This window comes from Eriocheir sinensis, unplaced genomic scaffold (genome assembly GCF_024679095.1).
Source record: "Eriocheir sinensis breed Jianghai 21 unplaced genomic scaffold, ASM2467909v1 Scaffold113, whole genome shotgun sequence".
In the NCBI taxonomy this organism is placed as follows: Eukaryota; Metazoa; Arthropoda; class Malacostraca; order Decapoda; family Varunidae; genus Eriocheir; species Eriocheir sinensis.
In genome coordinates this window covers 693,945-708,135 of record NW_026110441.1, presented here as the reverse complement: position 1 = coordinate 708,135, position 14,191 = coordinate 693,945, and the positions used below count along the sequence as shown (strand labels likewise).

At 44.3% G+C, this 14,191-nt stretch overlaps 1 protein-coding gene and 1 long non-coding RNA gene across 8 annotated transcripts; both read right to left on the bottom strand.

Moving 5' to 3' along the window:
* Positions 1 to 740: 740 nt before the first annotated feature.
* LOC126989338 (uncharacterized) lies at positions 741 to 3,496 on the bottom strand. Of its 7 annotated transcripts, none has more exons than XR_007743210.1 (3): positions 2,793 to 3,483; positions 1,210 to 2,712; positions 741 to 1,116 (listed from the first exon to the last, which is right to left on the bottom strand). It is a non-coding gene; the product is annotated as an uncharacterized LOC126989338 (long non-coding RNA). The 7 variants fall into 7 exon arrangements; XR_007743211.1 differs by having other exon boundaries at positions 741 to 1,396; positions 1,550 to 2,712; XR_007743212.1 differs by having other exon boundaries at positions 741 to 2,760; positions 2,793 to 3,496.
* Positions 3,497 to 4,944: 1,448 nt separating this feature from the next.
* Positions 4,945 to 10,863, bottom strand: LOC126989304 (uncharacterized). Its single transcript, XM_050847935.1, has 4 exons — positions 10,661 to 10,863; positions 8,356 to 8,591; positions 6,094 to 6,293; positions 4,945 to 5,569 (listed from the first exon to the last, which is right to left on the bottom strand). The coding sequence occupies exons 1-4, from the start codon at positions 10,789 to 10,791 to the stop codon at positions 5,432 to 5,434; spliced, it is 705 nt and encodes a 234-aa protein (XP_050703892.1). The 5' UTR covers positions 10,792 to 10,863; the 3' UTR covers positions 4,945 to 5,431.
* Positions 10,864 to 14,191: the final 3,328 nt, after the last annotated feature.

Genomic DNA, 14,191 nt, shown 5'->3' with positions numbered 1-14,191 from the left:
GAGCTTGGAAGGCAGTGTTATCCAGAGAGGGAGAGCTTGGAAGGCAGTGTTATCCAGAGAGGGAGAGCTTGGAAGGCAGTGTTATCCAGAGAGGGAGAGCTTGGAAGGCAGTGTTATCCAGAGAGGAGAGCTTGGAAGGCAGTGTTATCCAGAGCGGGAGAGCTTGGAAGGCAGTGTTATCCAGAGAGGGAGAGCTTGGAAGGCAGTGTTATCTAGAGAGGGAGAGCTTGGATGGCAGTGTTATCCAGAGAGGGAGAGCTTGGAAGGCAGTGTTATCCAGAGAGGGAGAGCTTGGAAGGCAGTGTTATCCAGAGAGGGAGAGCTTGGAAGGCAGTGTTATCCAGAGAGGGAGAGCTTGGAAGGCAGTGTTATCCAGAGAGGGAGAGCTTGGAAGGCAGTGTTATCCAGAGAGGGAGAGCTTGGAAGGCAGAGTTATCTAGAGGGAGAGCTTGGAAGGCAGTGTTATCCAGAGAGGGAGAGCTTGGAAGGCAGGAAATCTTAGTCTGTTCCTTTTTGTAATGTGACTGAATTTGCAACCACTGGAACAGAACACACACACACACACACACACCCCAGGGACTGCTTACCTTCACACACCATGAAGGGAGACACCCACTCGCATCCCTCAACGCAAAAACGGGAGGTGAATATATCCTCTTCTCCTTGTCTTGTTTTGCCGGCATGGGGTGGGACGGGCTGAACCAGACTTACATGTGACTAGTGAAAAACAAAACACTCCCTGCAGTATCAGTAATATTAATAATCATCATAACAGTACAGCTTCTCACCACACTCATATGACTCGGAAAATTCTTGTACATAAAAAAACATTCACTCTATCCTTCATATCCGCGCACTCCCTCTTTACTTAGCGAGGAAATACCAAGTAGACAAAGCAGGAAAATATGGATAATGGAAGAAATAATAAGGAAATAATGATAGGAAAGTGAAAACGTGCTGAAAGGGAAAGACTATTAGAATTTTGAAGGGGTTTAACTTATGCAGGGAAGGACTGTATGGGTGGGAACAAGGAGACTCTACTGCCATGGGGACCCCTTAAGAACAGACAGACAGGCAATACAGGAGTGAAGGGACTGGAGGGTGAGGGTGGGAACACTGTCACACTGGTCACCCCTTGAGCATAAACACAGGCAATACAGGAGTGAAGGGACTGGAGTGTGCAAGGAAGGAGTGTGAGGGTGGGAACACTGTCACACTGGTCACCCCTTGAGCATAAACAGACAGGCAACAGAGGAGTGGACTGGAGTGTGCAAGGAAGGAGTGTGAGGGTGGGAACACATCACACTGGTCACCCCTTGAGCATAAACACAGGCAACAGGAGTGGAGTGTACAAGGAATGAGTGTGTGTATGAATGGAGACGTCTACTGCTGTCACCTCCGAGAGAGTTTGACGCCACATGCAAGAGTATATATAGACACAGAGAAGGATAGGGCAGAAGAATAGGGGGTTAAACAGACATACAGGCAACAGGAGTATAAGGAAGGAGTGCATGAACATGGAGTGAATGGAGATGTCTACTGCAGTCACCCCTGAGAGTTTGACGCCACATGCAAGAGTATATATAGACACAGAGAAAGAGTAGGGGCTCCAGGACACAGGTGGCAGAGAAGATGAATGGAAAGAAGAGAGGAGAGGAGATGGACAAAGAAGAGAGATAGACAGAGGAGAGGAGATGGACAAAGAAGAGAGAGAGATAGACAGAGGAGAGGAGATGGACAAAGAAGAGAGAGAGATAGACAGAGGAGAGGAGATGGACAAAGAAGAGAGAGAGATAGACAGGAGAATGAGTAGAAAGATGAGAAGGGAGAATAAATGGGAACAAGAGGACACAGAAGGGAGAATGGACAAAGAGAGAGAGAGATAGACAGAGGAGAGAGGAGATAGATAGAACAGAACAAAAGAAAGTAAATCGAAATAGGACTTAAGAGGAAGTAAATAGACATCGTAGTTATGGCAGTCCAAGTTCATCACTGACGTTTGTGTTATCGGCGAAACTAAAGACAAAACGCTTCCCCAAACACGGAGCGAGGACAGTACACAAGAAAAACAGAATTAGGAAACACACAGAGGAAGACTAACCTGCGTACATATATACACTCTGCCCTCGATTTAACGGATTAAAAGAGGGAAGGTGACCTGTTGCTTGAAAATACGGACAAATCTACCCCGCCTCCCTTCTACCTCGGAACCGTTTTCAATTTTCCAAGTAAGAATAAAGGTTCAAAGTTTGCGATTTCAGCGTCTGTGACCCGCAATGTTCACCTCTTTACCTCAAACCTGGAGACAGCACTCTACGTACTATACATAATATTATTTTTGTTTATTTTAATAGGATTTTCTGTGTTTATTGTTATCTTAGGGTTTTGACGTTTATAAATCCAGTATCACACCAGACAAATCTACAAATCTACTAACGAATTTCCATTGCCAGGTATTTGTCCATTGAGATTTTGTGGTCCCTTAAATCTGAAATCCCTTAAATCTGAAATCCCTTAAATCTGAAATCCCTTAAATCTGAAATCCCTTAAATCTGAAATCCCTTAACTCTGAAATCCCTTAACTCTGAAATCCCTTAAATCTGAAATCCCTTAAATCTGAAATCCCTTAAATCTGAAATCCCTTAAATCTGAAATCCCTTAAATCTGAAATCCGTTAAATCTGAAATCCCTTAAATCTGAAATCCCTTAAATCTGAAATCCCTTAAATCTGAATTCCCTTAAATCTGAAATCCCTTAAATCTGAAATCCCTTAAATCTGAAATCCCTTAAACCTGAAATCCCTTAAATCTGAAATCCCTTAAATCTGAAATCCCTTAAATCTGAAATCCCTTAAATCTGAAATCCCTTAAATCTGAAATCCCTTAAATCTGAAATCCCTTAAATCTGAAATCCCTTAAATCTGAAATCCCTTAAATCTGAAATCCCTTAAATCTGAAATCCCTTAAATCTGAAATCCCTTAAATCTGAAATCCCTTAAATCTGAAATCCCTTAACTCTGAAATCCCTTAAATCTGAAATCCCTTAAATCTGAAATCCCTTAACTCTGAAATCCCTTAAATCTGAAATCCCTTAAATCTGAAATCCATCAAATCTGAAATCCCTTAAATCTGAAATCCCTTAAATCTGAAACCCCTTAAATCTGAAATCCCTTAAATCTGAAATCCCTTAAATCTGAAATCCCTTGAATCTGAAATCCCTTAAATCTGAAATCCCTTAAATCTGAAATCCCTTAAATCTGAAATCCCTTAAATCTGAAATCCCTTAAATCTGAAATCCCTTAAATCTGAAATCCCTTAAATCTGAAATCCCTTAAATCTGAAATCCCTTAAATCTGAAATCCCTTAAATCTGAAATCCCTTAAATCTGAAATCCCTTAAATCTGAAATCCCTTAAATCTGAAATCCCTTAAATCTGAAATCCCTTAAATCTGAAATAACTTAAATCTGAAATCACTTAAATCTGAAATCAATTAAATCTGAAATCATAAATCTGAAATCCCTTAAATCTGAAATCCTTAAATCTGAAATCCTTAAATCTGAAATCATAAATCTGAAATCCCTTAAATCTGAAATCCCTTTAATCTGAAATCCCTTAAATCAGAAATCCATTAAATCAGAAATCCCTTAAATCTGAAATCCCTTCAATCTGAAATCATAAATCTGAAATCATAAATCTGAAATCCATTAAATCTGAAATCCATTAAATCTGAAATCCCTTAAATCTGAAATCCCTTAAATCTGAAATCCATTAAATCTGAAATCCCTTAAATCTGAAATCCATTAAATCTGAAATCCCTTAAATCTGAAATCCCTTAAATCTGAAACCCATTAAATCTGAAATCCCTTAAATCTGAAATCCGTTAAATCTGGGTCCGTTAAATTGAGGGTCGAGTGTCTGAAGAAAAAAGATCGTAAATGAGTTAGTAGACTTGAAGAAGGAAAAGGAAGATTGCATTTGTAAGCTATTATCAATACTATTATTTCTTGCATGCGTGAATTTACCCGCCTCCCCTGTGTGCGTATGCGTGTGTGTGTGTGTGTGTGCGTGTTTTTTTACGAGTATGTGCGTATATGTATGTAACTATGGACATATTTTAAGGGTGGTGTTTCATGTAAATATTTATACTACTACTACTACTACTACTACCACCACCACTACTACTACTACTACTACTACTACTACTCCTGCTATTGTATTTGTATTATTGTATTACCTCACATGTGGTCTGTAGCAGCATGAGAGAGAGAGAGAGAGAGAGAGAGAGAGAGAGAGAGAGAGAGAGAGAGAGAGAGAACCTTTGTCAGACTTCTGTACATTGCAAAATAAATGTTCACTTGAATACAACACCCAAGGTTCTTATTCACGGTTACCCTTCTAAGTATTTTTATCATTATTATTATTATTATTATTATTATTTGGAAAAGGCGAAGATTCTAAAAAAAATATATATTCCATTATATAAAACATTTACTTGTTCTTGAAGTGTTTCCGTTTCCTAAATCTTCTCAACTAATGAAGGAGGAGGAGGAGGAAGAGGAAGGAGGAGGAGGAGGAGGAAGGAGAAGAAAGAGGAGGAGGAAGGAGAAGAAAGAGGAGGAGGAGGACGGAGAAGAAAGAGGAGGAGGAGGAGGAAGGAGAAGAAAGAGGAGGAGGAGGAGGAAGGAGAAGAAAGAGGAGGAGGAGGAGGAAGGAGAAGAAAGAGGAGGAGGAGGAGGAAGGAGAAGAAAGAGGAGGAGGAGGAAGGAGAAGAAAGAGGAGGAGGAGGAAGAGGAAGAAGAAAGAGGAGGAGGAGGAAGAGGAGGAAGAAGAAAGAGGAGGAGGAGGAAGAAGAAAGAGAAGGAGAAAAAGGAAGAAAAAAGAGGAGGAGGAGGAGGAGGAAGAAGAAAGAGGAGGAGGAAGAAGGAGAAGAAAGAGGAGGAGGAGGAAGGAGAAGAAAGAGGAGGAGGAGGAGGAGGAAGGAGAAGAAAGAGGAGGAGGAGGAGGAAGGAGAAGAAAGAGGAGGAGGAGGAAGGAATGGAACCAAGCCTCCTCCTCCTCTTCCTCTTTTTCTATCTAAGGAGGAGGAGAAGAAGGAGGAGGAAGGAAGAGATGCTAGTTCAAGCCTCCTCCTCTCCTCCTCTTTCTTCTTCTTCTAAGGTGGAAGGGAGAAGAGAAAGAGGAGGAAGAAATGTTAGTTCAAACCTCCTCCTCTTCTTTTTCTATCTGAGGAGGAGGAGGAGGAGGAGGAAGAGGAAGAGGAAGAGGAAGAAACAAGAAGAGACCTTTCCAATCTTCCTTCAAACCTTCTTCGTCTTCTTGAAATGTTGAAAAGAAGAAGAGGAGGAAGAGGAAGAGGAGGAGGAGGAGGAGGAAGGGAAATACTGATACCCTTCTTCCTCTTCTCCTCTTCCTTGCTAACTCTTCTTCATCATCAGTTCTTCCTCTTCTTCAACGGTGGAGGAGATGTGGAGGAGATGGAGGGGAGGAGGTCTGGAGAGTTTTCCTCCAACACACAGTAACTCCACAGCGCCAACTCCACCCGGTGAGGAGTCCACTCATCTCCACTTGTCTGAGGAGGAGGAGGAGGAGGAGGTTAGTGGGATGGAGGGAGGGAGGGAACAGGAAGGAAGAGAGAGGAGAGAATATAGAAAGAGGAGGAAGAGGAGGAGATTTAAATGAAGGAAGGAAGAGGGGTAGGAGGAGGAGGAAGGAATGGGAAGGAAAAAGAGAGAAGGAAATGATTAGAGGAGGAGGAGGAGGAGGAAGGGAAGAGAGGGAGGAAGGGAAGGAAGGGAGGAAAGGGGAAGAGGGAGACAGGGGAGAGAGGGAGGAAGGGGAGGAAAGCGGAAGAGGGAGACAGGGGAGGGAGGGAGGAAGGGAAGAAGGGGAGAGGGAGGAAGGAAAGGAAGGGAGGAAAGGGGAAGAGGGAGACAGGGGAGAGAGGAAGGGAAGGAAGGGAGGAAGGGAGGAAGGGGAGAGAGGGAGGAAGGAGAGGAAGGGAGGAAAGGGGAAGAGGGAGACAGGGGAGAGAGGGAGGAAGGGGAGATACCACAAAAAAAATAAATAAATAAACAAACAAACACATCCACATACCTCAGCGTTGAGCCGCGACACACACGCGCACACACCCTCCAGCACACCCATGTACTCGTCCAGGGTGTAGCGGAGTGAGGTGGAGGGTGTGAGGCCGAGGGCAGCGCGGGCAACCTCGTCAGCGTGGAAGCAATATCTCTTTGGGCAGCAGACAGCGAGGATGGCGGACGCGGTGGCTGGTCCAATGCCCTTCAGCTTGACTGGGGAAGAGAGGAAGAACGGAACAGTTAACACCCCGATACTCTTCCACTCAGTAAGAAGTTTGGGGTCGTATTTTAAAACATTTCGTCGCCCAAGTTCACATATTTGACAAGGCTTTCATTGGAGCTGTAAGCCTTTCCAGGGATAGTTTCATGACCCTGGTGGTAGTGTGACCCTTCTTCTGTACCATGAACCTAAAGAAACACATATTTGACAAGGCTTTCGTAGGAGCTGTAAGCCTTTCCAGGGGTAGTTTCATGACCCTGGTGGTAGTTTGACCCTTCCTCTGTGCCATGAACCTAAAGAAACACATATTTGACAAGGCTTTCGTAGGAGCTGTAAGCCTTTCCAGGGGTAGTTCTATGACCCTGGTGGTAGTCTGACCCTTCCTCTGTGCCATGAACCTAAAGAAACACATATTTGACAAGGCTTTCGTAGGAGCTGTAGGCCTTTCCAGGGGTAGTTCTATGACCCTGGTGGTAGTTTGACCCTTCTTCTGTGCCATGAACCTAAAGAAACACATATTTGACAAGGCTTTCATTGGAGCTGTAGGCCTTTCCAGGGGTAGTTTCATGACCCTGGTGGTAGTTTGACCCTTCTTCTGTGCCATGAACCTAAAGAAACACATATTTGACAAGGCTTTCATTGGAGCTGTAAGCCTTTCCAGGGGTAGTTTCATGACCCTGGTGGTAGTTTGACCCTTCTTCTGTGCCATGAACCTAAAGAGACACATATTTGACAAGGCTTTCATTGGAGCTGTAGGCCTTTCCAGGGGTAGTTCTATGACCCTGGTGGTAGTTTGACCCTTCTTCTGTGCCATGAACCTAAAGAAACACATATTTGACAAGACTTTCATAGGAGCTGTAGGCCTTTCCAGGGGTAGTTTCATGACCCTGGTGGTAGTTTGACCCTTCTTCTGTACCATGAACCTAAAGAAACACATATTTGACAAGGCTTTCGTAGGAGCTGTAGGCCTTTCCAGGGGTAGTTTCATGACCCTGGTGGTAGTTTGACCCTTCTTCTGTACCATGAACCTAAAGAAACACATATTTGACAAGGCTTTCGTAGGAGCTGTAGGCCTTTCCAGGGGTAGTTTCATGACCCTGGTGGTAGTTTGACCCTTCTTCTGTGCCATGAACCTTAAAAAACACTCATGAAAAACAGATTGATCCCTTCTTTGACCTTTAGAAACAGTTGATGTGAGTAGCAATGGTGTCTTAAAATACGGCTCTTACTCTCTACCTATGTTAACCAGGATATATTTTCTCTGCCATTCGACCTTTCAATCTCCCTACTTCTCTATCTCCCTATCCTTCTATCCATCAGTTAACCTGTTCATGTTTCATCTCACACCCGAAGTTGAAGGAATAGTTTTACTCGTCCGCCGCGATTGTCAAGGATTTCTCTCCCTTCTCTTACCTTCCACACCCTGACCTCTTTCCCTTCTCTTCCCCTTCCCTCCCTCACCATTTCTCTCTCCCTGTTCCTCACCCTTCCCTTCCTTCCCCAACTTTTCTCTCCCTTCTCTTTCTTTCCCTACCATAATCTCTTTCCCTTCCCTCCCTAACCATTTCTCTCTCCCTGTTCCTCACCCTTCCCTTCCTTCCCCAACTTTTCTCTCCCTTCTCTTACCTTCCACACCCTAATCTCTTTCCCTTCTCTTCCCCTCCCTTACCATGTCTCTCTCCCTGTTCCTCACCCTTCCCTTCCTTCCCCAACTTTTCTCTCCCTTCTCTTTCTTTCCCTACCATAATCTCTTTCCCTTCCCTCCCTAACCATTTCTCTCTCCCTGTTCCTCACCCTTCCCTTCCTTCCCCAACTCTTCTCTCCCTTCTCTTACCTTTCCTGCCCTAATCTCTTTCCCTTCCTTTCCTTTCCCAAAACTTGATAAAATGTCTCACTCGATCTACACTTTTTCCTGTTATTTTTTCGCTGCTCTCTCCTTAACTCGGCAAGGTCTCTACCCTAAGCCTACCTGCCAAATTACTGTACTATTAACTCTTACTACACAACCCTGTCAAACACTACCAACAGAAAAAGAACACACATCCCTTTCCTCACCTAGTATCTTCAAGGCCTCCTCTTCCTTCCCTTTCTTGCACTTCTCCGCCACTTTCAGGCTCTCTCCCGTGACCTTCTTGACCAGCTCCTCCTCGTTGGATGCGGCGAACTCCACCAATCGCGGCCGGAATTTCCCCCGCGCCAGTTTCCACTTGACCAGCCGCACCAGCTCTGATTGGGTGAGGTGAGGGGGCGAGCGGGATGCGACGGATGATGGGAGTTCCTCTTGCATCCACCTGAGAGAGAGGGAGAGGTGTGAGTTACAGATAGACCAAAATAGACCCAAGTACACCTAACAGATAGTTGCCTTAAATAGTAACCAATGCTCTCCCCCAACACGGTTCAGGACCTGGGAAAATACTGCGTCTCTGAAGGTGGTTTAAAAATGACACTTTCCCTGCATTACAGAATTTCCCTAAACAAAGCAAGAACTGTCATAACATTGAAACTTTGCTTAAACTCTTTTGGTGGATTGACGATTATTGCCCATGATTTTTTTTTACAGAATGTAGTTATTTTCATCTCCCCAGTCAAGTAGCCGGCACTCCCCCGGCCCTCCAGACTTACTGATGTTTAGTTAAGTGATATTAAGTGCGTTGTAAAGGCACATGTTTAAGAGTTCTGGGGAAAATAAAGCTTTACAGAGGAGCGGTCTGCTTCAGAAACACAGACTATTCATTTCTGGGTAAATTGTGGAGCTTTTACAAGGCAAGCAAGTTTTATTCACAGCCTCACAGGGGAATTTTTTAAAGCCTTAGAGGAATTTATCTCTGAATCCCATCGACCACACTTCAAGATAAAATCAAACACATCCACAAGAAGCATGATATTTTACACCTAAATGAACAACAGTGTCTTGATAAAACTCAGAGATGCACAGAAATGAGAAAAATAATCACTCGGCCTCACAAGACCATGAGCAAGGTTGACTTCGCCGCCGCCGCCACACAGACAACGGCCATCAGGAGGCGCGTCACACGTGTTCAGCAAAAATATACTTAATTCAGCCACACCTGACACAGCCTAACAAGGAGGTTTTGCCCCCCTAATCTTATTCTAACCAAACCTAATCTTACCTGACAGCAGAGCCTTTGCCCCCCTTATCTTAACCAAACCTACCATCGTGATATATGTAGATGTGGAATGATGCAATGAGCCAGTGGTGACATTGGAACAATCAGTAATAGCTGTGCGGTGAACCACTCAGTTAATATAAATAATATTGTTTGACTCCCCCAAAGTAGTGATGCTTACATAAGCTTGATCATCTAAATCACATCAGTGTAATCCTGGCTGGGCAGTGATCGAGGGCCCAGGACACAGAGGTGGCCCGAGTCACGCTGGCTGGGGCACCTCTGCTCCCACACACCAGGAGGGAGCAACACACTGCAGGCTTGGCTCCACCACAGGCACTCAGACTTAAGTACATAATATCATGTACTTGTGCTTTGGGTCATCCTTAGGTAGTATTCTCACCTGGTGGGGCCATACCAACCGGCAACCAGCCTAGACTGGGCAGGAAAGGCCAGGGCCAGAAGTAATAGTCAGACACTCCAGTCAGGCCAGCAGGCAGCACTACTAACACACAGTGACTGGTTGAGTGTCTTCCAATTAAAATGACACAACTTGAGCTTACCATAATATCAGACTTGAACAACAGAATTAAAAGTTATAGAAAAGGTAATTAGATGGAGGAGAGTCCAGCACTCAGAAGTAACTGAAACCTAGACTTGAAAGTTGAAAAGCCGGGAGCATTAACCACATCAGAGGGCAAGGAGTTCCAACACTGAATCACCCGACAAGAGAAGAATCGCCGACGAGCTTCCATTTCAGTGCTGCATCAGGATCTTGAATTGGTGGCCTCTAGTGCCCACTGGCGGGGACAGTGAAAACATCAGGAAGTTGAACAGAGCCTAGACCAAGGAATATTTCGTAGCAGTAGATAAGGTCTTGTCTCAACATTCTACCTCTCACTGAAAAAAGGTCAAGCCTATCCAGCCTATCAGGACTACTTCTACGAGTACAACAAAAAATGCCATGGTGCGTGAGGTGAGGCCAGGGTGAGGGGCTGGCACAGGGTTGTCCTAAGCTTGGGCCTGGGGGAGGGCAGGTGGCCTGGGCCCCGGGGTGAGGTGACTCAGGGCAAAACAAAAGCAGAAAAGCAGAAAAAATCTCAAGGTTAAGGACTTGTACTTGGATTGGGGTCCAGAAGCAAAGTACTCGTATTTGTCCTCGAGGTCAGCTACAACATTGAGTGACTGTATTTGAACGTCGTAGAGTAATCATGCCCCCAGGCACCACCTACTTGTCCATGGCCTCCAGACTCTCGCCTTCCTTCTTCTTCCGCTGCTTGGCCTTGGCCGCCACAGCCTTCCCGTACACCTTGAGGACACTCTCGAAGTCCTCGGCGCTGCCCTTCTTGATGAACGCCGCCATGGTCACCGGAACGCAGAAGGAGACTTGCTTCAGGGAGCGCCACCACGCATTTGGACGGCTGCGCGGGAAACTCTGAGCATACGAGCCTAACAATATTTACTTTATGATTGATTGATTGATTGATTGATGGTTTATAGTTCCAAAGTACACAATTAATAAAGGAGAAGGGAGGAACATGCCACCCCAACCCTTAGCCAATACAACATAGCGATTTGCAAGACTTTATCATTAACCTGTAAACAATGAATTTAACGCTATTAAGTTAAACCATAAGACCATATAATGAGAGCAAAGTAAACCACGGGAGGCCATAAATAAACTCATAACAGGCTTAGCACGTTAAAAAAGAACAGGTTTGATAGAACGACGCCGGGTTTAACCAAGGATATATATTAAGTGACTTTTAATATTGATTGATTTGATTGGTAATTTATAGTTGAAAATGTACACACAACAAAGGAAAAGGGAGGAAAATGCCATCATAACTCTCAGCCAATACCATATAGTGATTTGCAAGGCTTTATCATTAACCTACAATCAATTAATCATCAAAAACTCCCATATCATCCACTACTAACAAACGAAGCGATATAATTAACAATGGAAGTAGAAATACCATATATAGTGATTTGTAAGACTTGATCATTAACCTACAATCAGTATAAACAATCAACCAATCATCAAAAACTCCTATATCATCCATTACTAACAAACGAAGCGATATAATTAACAATGGAAGTAGAAATACCATATATAGTGATTTGCAAGACTTTATATCATCAACCTGCAATCAGTATAAACAATCAATCAATCATCAAAAACTCCCATATCATCCATCACTAACAAACGAAGCGATATAATTAGAAATGGAAGTTGAAATACCATGAACTGTGATGCCCCGGGGGAGGAAAAGTCATTCAGCTTACGATACATTACATAGAGTTAACAGAATAATAAAAGATCCTAGTTTTTCGCTTATAACCTTCATATTTATTTAATGCTTTCCAATTTTGTTTCTAATGGGAGAATCGCGGTGGAGGGAAATATATGGACTTTTTTTAAATTTCAGGCGAAAACACCGATTTTAAAGAGAGAAATTTTCATCAACAATTATAACCGTCATGAGAATTGGGTATAGGGAGACGGCTTAACAGACAGACAGACAGAAGGGAAAAAAGTTAATATGTGTTGCTTCTCTTTGTGGTTGTTCCCTTCTATGCGTTCCTGCAAGCGGTCTTTATGTATACCTCGGCAGCCTCACGACGCGGAATAAATAAGAGAAAGAAGAGAGGAAGAGAAGTGAAGGAGAGGAGGGTGTGACGTGAGATAGGACTGGAAGGAAGGGAGGAGGAAGGGAGGAAGGAAGAGAAGGAAAGGAGGGAGGGTATGACGTGAGATAGGACTGGAAGGAAGGGAAGGGAAGGAAGGAGGAAGGAAGAAGAGGAAGAAAGGAGGAAGGAAGAAGAGGAAGAAAGGAGGAAGGGAGAAGAGGAAGAAAGGAGGAAGGAAGAAGAGGAAGAAAGGAGGAAGGAAGATGAGGAAGAAAGGAGGAAGGAAGAAGAGGAAGAAAGGAGGAAGGAAGAAGAGGAAGAAAGGAGGAAGGAAGAAGAGGAAGAAAGGAGGAAGGAAGAAGAGGAAGAAAGGAGGAAGGAAGAAGAGGAAAAAGAGGAAGGAAGAAGAGGAAAAAGAGGAAGGAAGAAGAGGAAGAAGAGGAAAAAGAGGAAGGAAGAAGAGGAAGAAGAGGAAGGAAGAAGAGGAAGAAGAGGAAAGAAGAAGAGGAAGAAGAAAGGAGGAAGGAAGTAGAGGAATAAAGGAGGAAGGAAGAAAGGAGGAAGGAAGAAGAGGAAGAAAGGAGGAAGGAAGAAGAGGAAGAAAGGAGGAAGGAAGAAGAGGAAGAAAGGAGGAAGGAAGAAGAGGAAGGAAGAAGAGGAAGAAAGGAGGAAGGAAGAAGAGGAAGAAAGGAGGAAGGAAGAAGAGGAAGGAAGAAGAGGAAGAAAGGAGGAAGGAAGAAGAGGAAGAAAGGAGGAAGGAAGAAGAGGAAGAAAGGAGGAAGGAAGAAGAGGAAGAAAGGAGGAAGGAAGAAGAGGAAGAAAGGAGGAAGGAAGAAGAGGAAGAAAGGAGGAAGGAAGAAGAGGAAGAAAGGAGGAAGGAAGAAGAGGAAGAAAGGAGGAAGGAAGAAGAGGAAGAAAGGAGGAAGGAAGGAAGAAGAAGAAGAAAGGAGGAAGGAAGGAAGAAGAGGAAGAAAGGAGGAAGGAAGAAGAGGAAGAAAGGAGGAAGGAAGAAGAGGAAGAAAGGAGGAAGGGAGAAGAGGAAGAAAGGAGGAAGGAAGAAGAGGAAGAAAGGAGGAAGGGAGAAGAGGAAGAAAGGAGGAAGGAAGAAGAGGAAGAAAGGAGGAAGGAAGAAGAGGAAGAAAGGAGGAAGGGAGATGGGAATGGAAGGGAGGGAAGGGAAGGGAAGGAGAAACGGGATAGAGAGAGGATTGAAACGATGACTCACCCTTCACATAACAGCAATAAACTCAATGATCTGGTGTTCTTTTGATCCACTTTTCCTCACGCTTACACACACTAGCACACGCTCCCACCTTCTGTGTCTCCTTCCTGCACACTACACACTCCACACCCACACCGACACCCACTCAGCACACTTCACATTCACACCTTTCTCTGACAACCAGGTGAGAGTCGGTGGCTGTAGAGGGGAGGGTGAAGATGTGCTTTTGTTGGGTAGTTCGTGTATGCAGTCGGGTTCTAATGAGTGTTTCTTCAGGTTCGTGGTACAGAGGAAGGGTCACACTACCACCAGGGTCATAAAACTACCCCTGGAAATGCCCACAACTCCTACGAAAGCCTTGTCAAATGTGTGTTTCTTTAGGTTCGCGGTACAGAGGAAGGGTCACACTACCACCAGGGTCATAAAACTACCCCTGGAAATGCCCACAACTCCTACGAAAGTCTTGTCAAATATGTGTTTCTTCAGGTTCACGGTACAGAGGAAGGGTCACACTACCACCAGGCTCATAACACTACCCATGGAAATACTAACACAACAACCTCTACCAAAGCCTTGTCAAACTATCACCAGGCTCACAACACTACCCATGGAAATACTAACACAACAACCTCTACCAAAGCCTTGTCAAACTATCACCAGGCTCATAACACTACCCATGGAAATACTAACACAACAACCTCCACCAAAGCCTTGTCAAACTATCACCAGGCTCATAACACTACCCATGGAAATACTAACACAACAACCTCCACCAAAGCCTTGCCAAACTATCACCAGGCTCGTAACACTACCCATGGAAATACTAACACAACAACCTCCACCAAAGCCTTGTCAAACTATCACCAGGCTCGTAACACTACCCATGGAAATACTAACACAACAACCT